Below are 16734 nucleotides of genomic sequence, written 5' to 3' on the forward strand. Positions count from 1 at the left end.
GCTGGAAAATGGTTGATGTCCAGCTCTTGTGATAATAGAGAAATGGCACACGATGGTCACGGATCCAGTCAGCCATCCGTTTAGAAATGAAATGGTCGTTCAGCCTGTCGATGGCGGCTTCGGAGCGCGGCGCACCCCACAGCCGCTGGGGGCCATCCTTAAAGCAAGAGTAACCCTCCTTATTCTCTACCAAGCCCATAACATTTTCACCGAAAGCCAGCTAAATTTTTCTAATGGTTTCCAGCTGCCAGTCTCTAACAGTTTCTGAAAAAATTCTGATGAAAAAAAAGCCCAAATCATTCCGCCATTTCCTGGCAATGAAACAACGACGAGGGGGCTGGACCACTCCTCACTCAAAGCCTGCTCACAGGCGAATGACGCAACCGACAGGCGTGGAAAAACTCACGCATGCGCACGAGGGCTCAAGCTTGTCTGACGCAATCACACGTGATTCAAATCCATATGGTTTTTGAAAAAAATAATAAGGTCGGATACTTTTCTTATAGACCTCGTATATGAGAAATGACAAAACTCCCCGAGTCTGGGGAGCAATGTGAGCGAATGCAGTGAGTTTTTATACCTCAGCTGTGACTGTATTTTTACAAAACCAGTACGTTAAACAAGAATATTAGTTTTTGAAAAGCCAGAGGTGAAGGTGATCCATCTGTATCCATCCACCATCCACATCTGTCCGACTTCCCCAGTGAAGTAGATCTGGTCATATTGCGTGTTTTGTTTTTTATACTTCAGAAATGATATGTAAAACAAGATTAGAAATCATCATTTTCAGGTGGTATCTCGGAGGTTGACAAGTCTGACATTTTGTTTGTTTTGGCGTGAGCAGCCGACAAATTCATATTACGCATCAACCGAAACAAAGATGGACGAAAGAAAATAGTTCCGGTGTGAATGTTTTTTTTTTCCATCCATCAGGTGTTCCCTTACCTCCAAATTTGAGCTAGTTTCATAAGTCCCATTTGTTTCGTGCCTGTGTGTTCACTAGAGGTGTCGGAAAAAATCTATTCATGTCTGAATCGTGATTCTTATTTATTACGATTCTGAATCGATCCAAAATGTCCAAGAATCGATTTTTTAAAAGCATTTTTTTAAACATTTTCTTGCTTACTCGCTGCGTGTACTGTTTGTCAGGCAACGGCCTCCATACTGCAGCGTCCCCGCAAGGGGGGTTGTCCGACGTGCTTCAAACACTTGTGAGCTGCAGAGTTCAGTGGCTGTAGCTTAGCATGGCGGACGAAGAGCTAATTCAGCCAGCACCGTCTTTGCTGAAGGCAAATGTTTGGCCGCATTTTGAATTTTATTATTTTCTGCGTAATGAGCTTGACATGACTTATGCAGTGTGCAAAATCTGCAAAATGAAAGTCAAGTACTTCGGAAACACTTCAGATCCGCAAGCCCACATGCTATGCTATCACCCGGAGCTAAAAGAGGGGAGCAGCGGCCTCTGCCGACTACTGACCAGCGCTTCGCTAAACTGCCAGCCAACTCCGAACAAGCAAAGCAGATAAGTAAATTTACATCTAGAATCACTTGATTAACCTTGTAAAGCTGCATTTTCTTAAACATAAACATTTTTTAAGTAATATAACTATTTCTCAGAGCTCTTTGAATCGAAAATCGATTCTGAATCGAATTGTCACCTCAAGAATCTGAATCAAATTGAATCGTGAGTTGTTGTACGATTCACATCCCTAGTGTTCACATGTCAGATTGCAAAGAAGAGACATTTTTTCAACAAAATCAGTTCAGTTCAGCAGAACACGCTGGTATTTTTTTGTGTATATATGCAGACCTGTGGGTCTGGGAGCTGCATCAAAGCCATTTTTTGGCAGCTTCCACCAGCTGTGAATGAAGATAGAGTGAGAATGAAGACTTTGTGACATCTGATGCTGAACAATGAGTGAGCAGAGTGTTAAAGGAACACAGACGTGTTAAAATCACAAGTTTAAATGATGGTACAAAAAATGCTGAAAGGGAAGAAATATGGTGTTATACTTGTACGGTCTGTGAAGCGAAAAACAGGAGCATGCAGTTTTTTTCTTTATCTTTAAACTACTCTGACAGTTATTTTACAGATTTATATTTCAGCTGAGGTTTTGTGTGCTTGTGTTGTTTCCCATCTCTTCTGAGTGAACTCGTTCAAGTTCTGTGGGTCCAGGTCAGAACAACTCCATGGGCCCTATCTTTAGGTTCTCTAGTGAACAGTCTAAAACGTGGCCCATATCCCATTGAGGATATGTAAGACTGCACACTACTATCTAGCGGTTGCATACTCTGAGCGCAAGACTGTGTCCTGGGTGTAGTTATTTAAGGGCATGTTTCAAAATTAACCAATAAAAAAGTCACCACTTACCCCCTTTTAAACTCGAGATGCCTAGAGCAGTGAAACAGAATGAAACAAAGGGAAGTTGTGTAGATGTTTTATGGTGAGGGAACTGAGCTGCATGAGTCTGGAGAGAGAGTGTTACAAAAAAGGAGATAATGTTGTTTCCTTTAACAACTGCTACATCAGAATCAAATTTATTGCCAAGTAAGTTCTCACATACAAGGAATTTGATCCGGTGTCATTGGTGCATAAACAACAATAAAAAGAAAAGGAAAAAAAAATACTTCTGTAAGAAGTAAGGGAGTCAGACAAATAGGCAAAACTATGTTCACTGTCAAATAAGTATAACATAGTGGAATGGGGCTGTGCAAAGGCATGTAGATGTACCTTTTAGTGCAGAGATGATCAGTTTGTACTTTCTGGGAGTGGTGGGGAGCCAGGGTAAATGAAAATGAAAACTGTTTATTTCGAACATTTGATACAACAACAAATACAAGATAGATCAGTGAAGACAACAACAAAAAAGTTCCTACTGTGTACCCAACATGTCCGAAAAGGGGTAGGGTGAAGCATCAGCTTATTTATCCCTACCCCTTCTTCCCCACAACCAGTAATACCCTTTTCCACATATACACATAGATTCCTACACACCTAAACCGATATCAATATATATATATACGAGGTCTATTAGATAATAAACCGACCCTTTTATTTATTTTTTTAACTATATGGATTTGAATGACGTGCGATTCCACCAATCATGCTTGAACCCTCGTGCGCATGCGTGAGTTTTTTCACGCGTGTCGGTGACGTCATTTTCCTGTAGGCAGGCCTTGAGTGAGATGTGGTCCCGCCCTCTCGGCTGAATTCCTTTGTTTCACACGCTGCTCCAGACGGTGCGCGTTGCTTTATCAAAATTTTTTCTGGATCTGTGAGGAATATCCGAGTGGATACTATTTGAGAAATTAAGCTGGTTTTCGGTGAAAAGTTTAACGGCTGATGAGAGATTATGGGGTGTTTCTGTCGCTGTAAGGACTTCCCACAGAGCAGGACGTCCTGCAGCGCTTCCAGGTGCCGTCGTCGGCCTGTTTTGACCTGAAAACATCCTAATTTAAGGCTTAATTCACCCAGGACGTCGTGAGAGAACAGAGAAGATTCAGAAGAGGCCGGCATGAGGACTTTATGCGGACATTCCACTGTTTAAGGACATTTTTTAATGAAAGACGTGTGCGCAAATTCGCTGAGTCGTTTCCGTGACGACTCGGCGAATCTGTGTGCGCCGCGACAGGAAAAACACCTCCGTGTTGAAAACCATTTGTAAAATTCAGGCAGCTTTTGATGGCTTTCAACAAGTGAGTAACTGAGAAATTGTTTAACAGCTTGGGCATGTTCCAACTTGCCCGTTAAGGTTTCCAACGGAGGTGTTTTTCCTGTCGCGACCCCCCGTGGTCGGGTCCGGCCTGACATGCGACTCTGCCCGCATGTTCTTTCATTACAAAATGTCTGTTAACAATGGCATGACCGAATAAACTCCTCATGCCGACTTCTTCTGAAAGTTCTCTGTTCACTGACGACTTCCTGGGTCAACAGAGCCTGAAATGTGGAAGTTTTCAACTTGAAATGGCGAGACGCTGCCGCCTCGAAGCGCAGGCGCCGTGGGCCGTCCTTAAAGCGACAGTTACAGACCAAAATCTCTCATCAGCCGTTAAAATTTTTACCGAAAACCAGGTGAATTTATCGAATGGTGTCCACTCAGTTGTGCCCTACAGTTTTGAAAAAATTTTGATCAAACAAAGCAGCAGTCTGAGCCATTCCTAAACAATGAAAAAAATCGACGAGAGGGTGGGCGACTCCTCACTCAAAGACTGCCCACAGGCGAATGACGTAACCGACAGGCGTGAAAAAACTCTTGCATGCCCACAAGGATTCAAGCATGTCTGATGTAATCACACGTGATTCAAATCCATATGGTTTTTGAAAAAAATAATAAGGTCGGATACTTTTCTAATAGACCTCGTATATATACACAAACATAAATATACACCTACACATACCTACTTACATACAAAATACTATATATTTACAAGCCGAAGCAAAAAACAAAAACACCCTAACCTCCATTACCCTTCCTCCTCCCTATACCTAGAAAAAAACATATTTTTGTACCGCTGTTTGAACTGGTTCACGCTTGGACATTGCTTGAGCCCCACTCCCAATCTGTTCCACATCCTCACCCCGCAGACAGAAATACAGAAATCTTTTAATGTTGTTCGTGCCCACTGATGCTTTAAATTAAATTTCCCCCTCAGATTGCAATCCCCTGATCTGTTAAAAAACATATTTTTAATATTTGCTGGAAGTAAATTGTTTATTGCTTTATACACGATTTGTACTGTTTGAAAATGAACCAAGTCTGTGAATTTTAAGATTTTGGATTGTAAAAATAGTGGATTTGTTATGTGTCGGACGCAGCCCGGAGAACCGACCAGCGTTTGAAGGACCCTGTATAAAATAAGCAGAGCACGGTACAAAGGATAACAGAGTTTAATGAACATAACAGTGCTGTGAAAAAATATAAAAGTGCACGGTCTGGCGTGGTGGTTTTACGGTGCGCTCCCAGCAGCGCCAACGGTCCGGAGCCAGAACCAACCCGGACCCAAGGACCCCGCCGACACCCCCCAGGTGGCCGCGACAAACCGAGTCTGTGAAAGAAGGAATCATTATGTGAGTCCACACTCTACACACAGAGAGAACGCTCAAAGGTGCACAAACAGCAAACACTTCCTGGCTTAATTACTAATCAGCTTCCCACCCTGCAGGCATGGAACACCCAGTTCACAAAACTCCACTGCAGAGGAAGCTGATTACACGACCAACATACAGCTCAATATAATAAGGTGTGAGGGACACCACATTTACTGACTGTATAAATGTTAGTCACAAAATCTAACGTACCTCAGGAAGTGTGCTGACGAGCGTGAGACCTCACCCTCTCCTCTTTCACAGACCATGCATCAAACCTGGACGTTCTCTGCATCCACTGATGATGAGATGGCTCCCGAGACGACGATCTCACCCGTCTGGTCACAAGATCGAGTCTCTGGCAAATACACACTGTATACTCCAGTCTTAAATGCCACCATGTTCCAATCCATGTAGATGCACCACAGCTGTGAGTCCTGACGAGCCGCAGGTGATCAGCCTCAGGTGATCAGGGTGAGGTCCTGATAAACTCAGCTACACAGCCACTCAGTCCCAAATGCAAGCCACCTGGAAGGAAAAACAAAAGACAGGACAGAAAACAGAAACAAAAGGCAGCCAGGCTCCCCCAGTCACACAACAGCACCCCACCCTAACGGGAAGCCTCCCGGCGACCACACAAACCCGGCCCAGGAGAAACACCCCCCTCCAGGGGCCATGGCTGGAAACCGTATCTGCATTCGTCTTCCAACAGAATGGTTGATGTCTTCTCCTCTGGCTGCATCTTGCCTTTGTTTCTGTCAGTCACTTAGCACAGGTGTGGCCAGGAGTTCTTAAACCTGTGCGGTCAGCCTTTGTCCAACCATGTTCAGTCTGATTAGTCATAAAACAAAAAAGACAAACATAAACAACCAAAACACCCCCCCCCCTCCCCAGGGGACCGTCCCATCAAACCCCGGGAAGAGGAGAAAAGAAAAACACAACCCAAACTTAAGCTTACAAATAAAAATGCTAACACCCCCCCCTCCCCAGAGGACCGTTCCATCAAACCCCGGGAAGGGGAGAAAAGAAAAACAACCCAAACTTAAGCTAGCAAATAAAAACACTAACCCCCCCCCCAACGACATGTAGGGACCAACACCCCCCAGAGGACATCCCGCCAGCTCCAGGAGTAATAACCACAGCCGAGGTCCCTCTGGGATCCAATGTCACCCACGGGGACTCCCAGCGCCTCCCAGAGGACCATTCCATCAACCCCAGGAGACGCCTCCCCTCATGACCAACGGACCCAGCCCCGGCCATCTATGGCTAGATGGACCCACAGCCCTATCCCCCCCAGAGGACACCACAGTCAAACCCTGAGGGCGGAAACTGGGGGGAAAAACAAAAGGAGAAAAAAAAACATACAAACAAAACAACCCCAACCCCACCCCCTTGGCGCAGTGGAAACTGTAAGCACGTCCAGTGTCACCAACCGTGACTACACCCCAGAAGCCAACCGGGAGGAGTGGAACAGCGGTTATGGCAGACGGCACAAAACGGCACCACTCCTCCCACTTCCAAACCAGCCACCAGCTGCGGGTATATCCCACTGCCCCAAACCTCAGCCACGCCGATGGCAGATGGCTCAAAGGCGCGCTGAAGCCGGAGGTGGAACAGGGAATCAATAAACAAACCCCCCCCCCCCCCCCCAGGTGCAGAGGTTACCTGGGAAACGCCCAGCATAACCAAACTGCACCACTCCAGCAACGCCGACACTACGGCTCACACGGCTGGAGCCAGAGGAGAAGAGAGGGAACAAAAAGAAAATACCCCAAACCCCCCCCTTCCCCTCCCGGGTGCAGAGGTTACCTGGGAAACGCCCAGCATAACCAAACTGCACCACTCCAGCAACGCCGACTCTACGGCTCACCCGGCTGGAGTCAGAGGAGAAGAGAGGGCATAACAAAAAACAAAACAAAAAAAAAGGAAAAATGAAAAAACAACCCAATTACCCCCCATCACCCCCCAGGGGACCGTCCCATCAAACCCTGGGGAGGTGAAACTAAAAGAAATAAAAAGAAAGACTAACAGACTAACATAAAGTTGCTTGGGTCCTTTTTTGTTGCTCCAAACAGGCTGCAGGGTCACAACCCCAGACACTAATAGTGGAAAACAAAAAATAAAATCCCACACAAAAAACAACTCAAAAAACACCCACACAAAATGAACTAACACAAAACAAATAAGTGATTTATACCGTCAAGCTCAAACAAATGGAACACACCTGTTCCAACTTAAGAGCTTGACGGTAATGTGACTCAGTCACCAACAGAGTGCTAAAAATGAAAAACCCCCTTTGGTGACACAGAAAACAAACGAGCTGCTTTTCTGTGCGCAGCTGTGTGCAACACACAACCAAAAATGTGATTCAACTAAATAACACCGGAGCTGACACAACAGACGCAGTAGCTATCATTACACGGGGAAACGGGGCTACGACTGTAACACAGGAAGCACCGCAACCCGTGCCACAGAGCTCCGCCGTGCGCGTTCACCCATTACAGACCCACTCCTGCAGCTCCCGTTTAAACCTCTTATCCGGTCGAAGTGTGACGCGAAGCCGTCGCCAGTCACACTCCACCACGACCCACGAATAAGGCACACACAGGAACACGGCTGCATGAGCGCTCAAATCAGTATTCAGTAATGGGTTCTCCAACGCGCACCATCCGGGCGGAGAGCACCCGCAACTGATCCGGATAACTTCTGAACGTCTGCTGCCGCCTTCCCGGCGCGTTACCGTCTCTGCTACCGCTGGGTCCGCGATGTTTGGCCAGAGACTACTGTTATGTGTCGGACGCAGCCCGGAGAACCGACCAGCGTTTGAAGGACCCAGTATAAAATAAGCAGAGCACGGTACAAAGGATAACAGAGTTTAATGAACATAACAGTGCTGTGAAAAAATATAAAAGTGCGCGGTCTGGCGTGGTGGTTTTGCGGTGCGCTCCCAGCAGCGCCAACGGTCCGGAGCCAGAACCAACCCGGACCCAAGGAACCCGCCGACACCCCCCAGGTGGCCGCAACAAACCGAGTCTGTGAAAGAAGGAATCATTATGTGAGTCCACACTCAACACACAGAGAGAACGCTCAAAGGTGCACAAACAGCAAACACTTCCTGGCTTAATTACTAATCAGCTTCCCACCCTGCAGGCATGGAACACCCAGTTCACAAAACTCCACTGCAGAGGAAGCTGATTACACGATCAACATACAGCTCAATATACACTCAACAAAAATATAAACGCAACACTTTTGGTTTTGCTCCCATTTTGTATGAGATGAACTCAAAGATCTAAAACTTTTTCCACATACACAATATCACCATTTCCCTCAAATATTGTTAACAAACCAGTCTAAATCTGCGATAGTGAGCACTTCTCCTTTGCTGAGATAATCCATCCCACCTCACAAGTGTGCCATATCAAGATGCTGATTAGACACCATGATTAGTGCACAGGTGTGCCTTAGACTGCCCACAATAAAAGGCCACTCTGAAAGGTGCAGTTTTATCACACAGCACAATGCCACAGATGTCGCAAGATTTGAGGGAGCGTGCAATTGGCATGCTGACAGCAGGAATGTCAACCAGAGCTGTTGCTTGTGTATTGAATGTTCATTTCTCTACCATAAGCCGTCTCCAAAGGCGTTTCAGAGAATTTGGCAGTACATCCAACCAGCCTCACAACCGCAGACCATGTGTAACCACACCAGCCCAGGACCTCCACATCCAGCATGTTCACCTCTAAGATCGTCTGAGACCAGCCACTCGGACAGCTGCTAAAACAATCGGTTTGCATAACCAAAGAATTTCTGCACAAACTGTCAGAAACCATCTCAGGGAAGCTCATCTGCATGCTCGTCGTCCTCATCGGGGTCTCGACCTGACTCCAGTTCGTCGTCGTAACCGACTTGAGTGGGCAAATGCTCACATTCGCTGGCATTTGGCACGTTGGAGAGGTGTTCTCTTCACGGATGAATCCCGGTTCACACTGTCCAGGGCAGATGGCAGACAGTGTGTGTGGCGTCGTGTGGGTGAGCGGTTTTCTGATGTCAATGTTGTGGATCGAGTGGCCCATGGTGGCGGGTGGGGTTATGGTATGGGCAGGCGTCTGTTATGGACGAAGAACACAGGTGCATTTTATTGATTGCATTTTGAATGCACAGAGATACCGTGACGAGATCCTGAGGCCCATTGTTGTGCCATACATCCAAGAACATCACCTCATGTTGTAGCAGGATAATGCACGGCCCCATGTTGCAAGGATCTGTACACAATTCTTGGAAGTTGAAAATGTCCCAGTTCTTGCATGGCCGGCATACTCACCGGACATGTCACCCATTGAGCATGTTTGGGATACTCTGGACCGGCGTATACGACAGCGTGTACCAGTTCCTGCCAATATCCAGCAACTTTGCACAGCCATTGAAGAGGAGTGGACCAACATTCCACAGGCCACAACTGACAACCTGATCAACTCTATGCGAAGGAGATGTGTTGCACTGCATGAGGCAAATGGTGGTCACACCAGATACTGACTGGTATCCCCCCCAATAAAACAAAACTGCACCTTTCAGAGTGGCCTTTTATTGTGGACAGTCTAAGGCACACCTGTGCACTAATCATGGTGTCTAATCAGCATCTTGGTATGGCACACCTGTGAGGTGGGATGGATTATCTCAGCAATGGAGAAGTGCTCACTATCACAGATTTAGACTGGTTTGTGAACAATATTTGAGGGAAATGGTGATATTGTGTATGTGGAAAAAGTTTTAGATCTTTGAGTTCATCTCATACAAAATGGGAGCAAAACCAAAAGTGTTGCGTTTATATTTTTGTTGAGTGTAATAAGGTGTGAGGGACACCACATTTACTGACTGTATAAATGTTAGTCACAAAATCTAACGTACCTCAGGAAGTGTGCTGATGAGCGTGAGACCTCACCCTCTCCTCTTTCACAGACCATGCATCAAACCTGGACGTTCTCTGCATCCACTGATGATGAGATGGCTCCCGAGACGACGATCTCACCCGTCTGGTCACAAGATCGAGTCTCTGGCAAATACACACTGTGTACTCCAGTCTTAAATGCCACCATGTTCCAATCCATGTAGATGCACCACAGCTGTGAGTCCTGACGAGCCGCAGGTGATCAGCCTCAGGTGATCAGGGTGAGGTCCTGATAAACTCAGCTACACAGCCACTCAGTCCCAAATGCAAGCCACCTGGAAGGAAAAACAAAAGACAGGACAGAAAACAGAAACAAAAGGCAGCCAGGCTCCCCCAGCCACACAACAGGATTTGTATGATCTCTATAGCCAGTGTTATGAATAATTCTTATAGCTCTTTTCTGCATTACTGATAGTGATTGTGTTGTACCTTTATAAGTATTACCCCATACCTCTGCACAGTACTGTAAATATGGTAAAACCAGTGAGCAGTAAAGAATGCGGAGTGAGTTGTGGTCCAGAATATGTTTCGCTTTGTTTAGAACTGAAATGCTATGCTATGCAAATAATACTAATTTTAATATTTTGGAAACATTGACAATATCATTTATATAAATTAGAAACAGTTTTGGACCCAATACTGACCCCTGTGGGACACCACAAGCATTATCCAAGCATGATGATGTATATTCCCCCAACTTCACAAACTGTTTTCTGTTACTTAAGTAGCTTCTCACCCAGTGCAACACCACCCCCCTAATCCCATACTGTTCAAGTTTATTGATTAATATGTCATGATTGATTGTATCAAAAGCCTTTTTAAGGTCTATAAATATTCCAACTGAATGTAATTTGTGGTCTATGGTGTTTGTAATCTCCTCAACTGATTCTATTAATGCAAGTGATGTTGAACTATGTGCTCTGAATCCATATTGACTATCAGTAAGTCATTTATGTTTATTTATGAATTTGTCTAATCTATTATTGAATAACTTTTCTAATAAAGTTATTGGGGTCTCTAGCATTATTTATAAGTCTCGCTGCAGATGAAAAGAAGCTGTTTTTGTGTCTTGAGGTTTTAGTCCTGATGGACCTCAGCCAGCCATCTGTCAGAGACGAAGGTAACAAAAAGTTTGTGTCCTGGATGAGAGGGATCGGCCACTATCTTCCTTGCTCACCTCAGGGCCCTGGAGGTGTACAGGTCCTGTAGGGATGGCAGATTTCAAGATGCAGATGGACTTTTTATGTAATTTGAGAACTGTTTGTATATCAACTGTTCCATCTATGCAATTTGATACACTTGGAGTGACTCATTTGTCAATTATGAGGTTTGATTGTGTGATTAGTATTTTTAATGAGATTTTGAATCTAAGCATAGGGTTGATGAGCATTTTATCATTTTATACTATCAGCAGGTACATTTTTGTTTCAATTTTTAATGTGCAATTCCAGAATACACCGATATATGTGTGCTATCTTTGGTCCAAATCAGGTTCAAAATCAGGATGAATTCCTTGACCCTGACCCCAATGGCCTTAACATTTGCCAAAATGGACTTCAGGAAAAATTCAGGGTCAGCCTTCATCCACATATGGCATAGGGCAGAAATCAGCCAGAGGATCTAACAAACACACAGACACAAATGACTTGGCATCAATATGTGTCAAGTTGGGTGCAAATCAGAGTCAAATCAATGTTTTGACTGTTGATTCAATTGCCTTGACCTTTGCCAAAACAACCCTTTAACGGCAGTTGTAGAGTTGCCTTTCATCCATTCCCAGTTTAAACTGCTTAAACTGGGTTAAACTGAACAAAGAAACAACCATTCCTCATATAGAGCTCAACAGTGCAGTTCCGGAAGTAAAGAATCCCCATCATATTTATTTCATTTAGACTATTTATTGAACAGGGATATATGCATTAAACATTATTTCACATGAAATATAAAAGAGATGTCATGCATTTTCCCTGGGGTTTTAGATTATGGAATAAAACTGTGTGTGTTGTCATTTTGGCTGCTCCCGTATGTACGGGGTCGCCACAGCGGATACAGCCAGTTCCACATTTGGTATTTGGCACAAGTTTTACGCCGGATGCCCTTCCTGACGCAACTCCAGTTTTACCTGGAGAAGCCATCCAAAAATAAAATGGAGAGCTGTGACAATGTGTAATATGTTCTCTTGTACCTTTTGCGTTTTTTTTTTTTATTTCTTTATTTTTGTCATTAATTTATTTATTTATTGTTGTCCAAATCTAATCTTTTCCTGGTCATGATTCATCTCTTAACTCAGTGACTTGGTTCAAGGCTTAAAACTCTTTATTTAAGCATTTTACTATACATCAACAGTGAAAACGAATGGAATTTTGAGTTCATGAACCAAATCCTGAAAAAAGTGGGTGGTCACTGTAGAGCTTTATTTTAGTATGAATTGTGGTTTCTTCTGTGTTGTCCTGGTTCCATGTGTATTTCTTTGGGTCTGTCTCAGAACACACTTCTGTCTTTTTGTTTGTTCAGGGTCTTCATATTTCTTCAAGGGGAAGGAGTACTGGCGCGTGCCAGGTAGCGATATGGAGACAGAGGCGGGATTCCCCCGTCTCATCGCGAAGGACTGGCTACTGTGCAGTGAGATGCAGTCAGACTCTCCAGACACCGAGCCCAAAAGCAGAGAAACCAGAGTTAATGTGCACAGTCACCCAGACCATGCAGAGAATGGTTACGAGGTGTGTTCCTGCACATCTGACAATGCCTCGCCTTTAGGCATGAGGTCTTCACTGCCTCCTGTCTGGCTGCTGCCACCCCTCTGGACGCTCTCACTGGCCGTCCACTCTGAACTGCTATGATGCCAAAGTATAGGACACTGTTCTCGGGGCCGGACACGAGGGACTGAATAAAGGCCAGTCAAAAAGGAAAGTGGAAATTCAGATCATATAAATATCAACTGGTATGCTTTTCCAATTGTTTTACTGTTATTTATTTCACATGCCATTCAACAGTCTTTTAAAGCGCTTTTCAGTATGGTTATTGCGTATGTTCTAGGGTTGCCGCTTGGGCGTTAAATGTTTGCCAGTGTTTGCACCATGTTTTACAACTAACCGTACAATCTCTGCGTGGAAACATGACTGTCACCGATTTAATGATATGTTACAAGAAATCCATTCAAATCAAATTCTCTTCATGTACAGCAGGAAGGCTGGAAAGCATCTTCGGAAACAAGTGGGTCACCAACTGATTAACATCCCAAGATGAGGTTGTTTAGCGAAAGAAAAAGCAGTTCAATCTCAAACATTGAGAAACGGTATGGAAATTACAGGAGGGATAAAAGCAGTGATTCTTACATTTATTCTTTAATACCCAAGTTGCTCCCAGCATGAACATTCCTGGAAACTCTTTTCTGCATTAATGCTACCATCACAAAAGTGTAAATTACCTTTGCCAAGGGCACTTACACAACCCCATACCATGACCAAGCCTGCCATTTGGACTTGCTAATAAGAATCTGGTCTGGAGTACACCAAAAAAGATTTGGAATACTGATTCATCTGACCACAATACACATTTCCACTGTGTGATGGTCCAACTCAGATGCCTCTACACTGCTTCTGGACAAGGTCAAAATAAGGCCACGTTTTTGCACAGTAAGGTTTAAGTGCAATTTGTGAATATACCTCCATATTGTAGTGCTTGACAAAGGTTACCCTGAAGTAATTCCTGGCCCCCGTGGCTATATCAGCTATTGATGAATTATTGTTCTTGATGCAGTGTCATCTGAGGGATTGGACATCACAAGTGGTCATCTTAGTTTTGCACCCTTGCCCTTTACTCACTGAAATTCCACCAGATTCCTTGAATTGTTTGATTTTAAGCACTGTAAAGGAACAAATATGCAAATCCTTTCCAGTCTTTCTTTGACTGATGTAAATGAAACCTCAAGATATATTCAGTGACTTGGAAATGTATCCATCCCCTGACTTGCCTTAAGAAAACTGGTTGTAAAAGTCATGATATAATCCTAATACTTACAAAAAATGCCTCATCCAAACATTTGTCTTTTTTTCCTTTTTTTTCTTTTTTGGAATGTGTTACAGTCCTTGAACACAGGAATTGATGTATATTAACAAATGAAATTAATTTGATCACAAAAAAATGTAATATCTTTGGTTCATATTGCCTGCAATGAAACAGGTCAAACTAAATGTCAGAATCACTGCTTCTTTTTCATTCACATTTTCCATATCCTCCTGACTAACGGGAAGGTCGTCAGTAGGATGTACCTGGTAGTCAGGAGAATATCATCCAAGTTTTTTTTATTTATTTTTATTGTATTTTTTTATTTTTATTGTAAATGGAATCCTGTGTTAAAATTAGTGCATGCTTCACTCACATTAAAGGGGTCTATGCAATTTTGTTACCTGAATATTACAGTTTGGGAGTAATTGTAAATGCTAAATGGCTTGTTTTTGGGAGAATAAGAACCCCCTAGTGTGCCTAGATAGAGAGAGTGGCGACATGACGAGTCGAAAAAAATCGGTCATGTGACTCATGGTGCCATCTTGGGTTCAAAATAGCGTTCGCTGTTAATCTGTCTGCATCTATTTTATTTATTTATCCACTGAGATTTACAGGTTGCTCTGCATTTGGAGGTGCAAATAGACACAGCAAGGGCTTCAAGATGTACAGATTCCCTTCAGATCCGAACAGAAGAAAAATTTGGAAAATAAAGTCAGTTGGAACCAAAATGGCACCATGTTCTGAGTTGACACCATTCTCTCTATTTAGGCACATTTGAACCCCCCACCCCAAGCAACTCAGAACAGAAAACCAGTTTTACAACTTTAGGGACACCAACATGTTTATTTCTGCTCTAAAGCTGATGTTTTAAAATGGGCTTCTGTGGGAATGTGCTTTGTTTTGGAGCCAGCTTGAAGTAGCCAGTCAAAGAACTGCACTTCCTAGTTTGGGTCAAAATGGGAGCTCGAGTGTTGCTGCTTGGAAAACAGCAAAAAATTGACCAGAGTTGCATAGTACCTCTTTAAAGCAATAGTTTGGCACCTTTTCATTTTTTTTTTCTTTTAGTATTTATGCCTACAATGTTTCTGGAACATTTTTTGTAGATAACTTTTGATTTTTAAGGTTGTGTTCACACCAACCTGATTGGTGCATCAGTTGGACGGTGGGTGGTCTGTTTCCTCCAGTAGGTTGGTTAATTTGAGGAGGTGTGAACATGTATTTGAACTGTGGTGTGGACCAGACAAAGAGACAACGGTCCTCCTAATAGGTTGAACTTTGTCCAGTTCCAACTGGACCATGACATGGTTCAGTTGTGGTGAGAACACAAACCAAACTGAAGAACCAAATATCCAACCAAAATATGAATTCAGCACACTGAATAGCTTGTTTAGCTGTCAAAATACACGAAAGGGAAAGAAAATAAATCAAACTTGTAGGCACTAAATCTCAGTGTTGCCACAGTTACTTTGAAAAGTTACTTTATTAGTTACTTTTTACAGTTACTTTACACAGTTCCTTCATTAGGAGCTGCAGACAACTTGTCGCAAAGTAACTATTAGTTATTTTGCTGAGTACTCAAACTTAAGAATAGCCAAGTTAGATTACTAGTTACCTTATTAGCTACCATACCTTATTAGCTAGTAACCTTACCTTATTAGTTACATTACTTATTAGTTACAAGTTGTTGGCAGCTGCTAATAAAGTAACTGCATAAAGTAATAAAGTAACTTTTATTTGTGGCAACACTGCTAAACCTGCCAAGGTCAATAGCAGTTCTGCTGTTGGTGCCTTACTTTAGCAGACGTTTGCGCTATGACATAAATCCCGGAATATAAACACAGCACTTCTGACCAGCTGTACTGGCCTTGGCTGGGAAAGTATTGGACTGTCATCCTGTCAGTGGGGGGATCAAAGACTCTCATCCATATCAGTATCCAGGGATGAACCTCCCGGTCTGTAGCTGACTTATTTATAACATTTTATCAGAAGTATAAGTCACAGGTTCTTTACTAGTTTGAAAGATCCTGCAACTTATTCACTGGTGAGACTTATACAGGAAAAAACACAAGCTCATTATTGATATTAACTATTTATTCTGTTCAGTACTTCGATTCTGAGGAAAGCACTGAACAGAAACAGACTGAATAAACACGAAGCAAAATAATAAATAACAATAATACAAGTATAGTACAGCAATGCACAAAAATCCCAAATTAAAGAGCTGATTTTTTTAAAAAATCAAATTGGACTCACTTTTTTTGGTAGTGTTTCCAACACTGTGGACCAGCAGTCCATCTCCATCTGACAATTTCTTTTGTCCAAACCATGACAAATAATGTCCAATATGTTGTCCAACACATTTATTTGTCTATCTTGCTTATTTTTGGAATTTTAGAATCCTTATATCAAGAAACAGCGAAGGCTGTGGCGTGCATCTGTGCTACACTGAGTTACTGTCCATTGTTATACTCGTGCCCAAGGAAACACTGTTACAAAGTGAGTTCCACATACAGGGGGAAAAAAGCTGTGACACACCATGGCAACTTATACAGTACATGGGGTTTTTTGTTTTTGTTTGTTGGGGGGCGGGGTTGTTTGTTTGTTTCATTTTTCACAATGCATTTTTTGACAAGTGCAACTTCTACACCAGAAAATGAAATATTGAACTGAAATATTGTTCTGGGAATCAAAG

At 43.3% G+C, this 16734-nt stretch overlaps 1 protein-coding gene across 1 annotated transcript in view; it reads left to right on the forward strand.

Annotated features, from left to right (window-relative positions):
• The window catches only part of LOC117529109 (matrix metalloproteinase-17-like), a 244201-nt gene extending 230900 nt beyond the window's left edge, over positions 1 to 13301 (forward strand). The window contains exon 10 of the mRNA XM_034191809.1: positions 12549 to 13301. Coding sequence (XP_034047700.1) covers positions 12549 to 12874 — 326 coding nt within the window. The 3' untranslated portion in view covers positions 12875 to 13301. The remainder of the gene's footprint in view (positions 1 to 12548) is intronic.
• The last annotated feature ends 3433 nt before the right edge of the window (positions 13302 to 16734 follow it).

The sequence above is a fragment of the Thalassophryne amazonica genome, chromosome 17 (assembly GCF_902500255.1).
Source record: "Thalassophryne amazonica chromosome 17, fThaAma1.1, whole genome shotgun sequence".
Taxonomy (NCBI): domain Eukaryota; kingdom Metazoa; phylum Chordata; class Actinopteri; order Batrachoidiformes; family Batrachoididae; genus Thalassophryne; species Thalassophryne amazonica.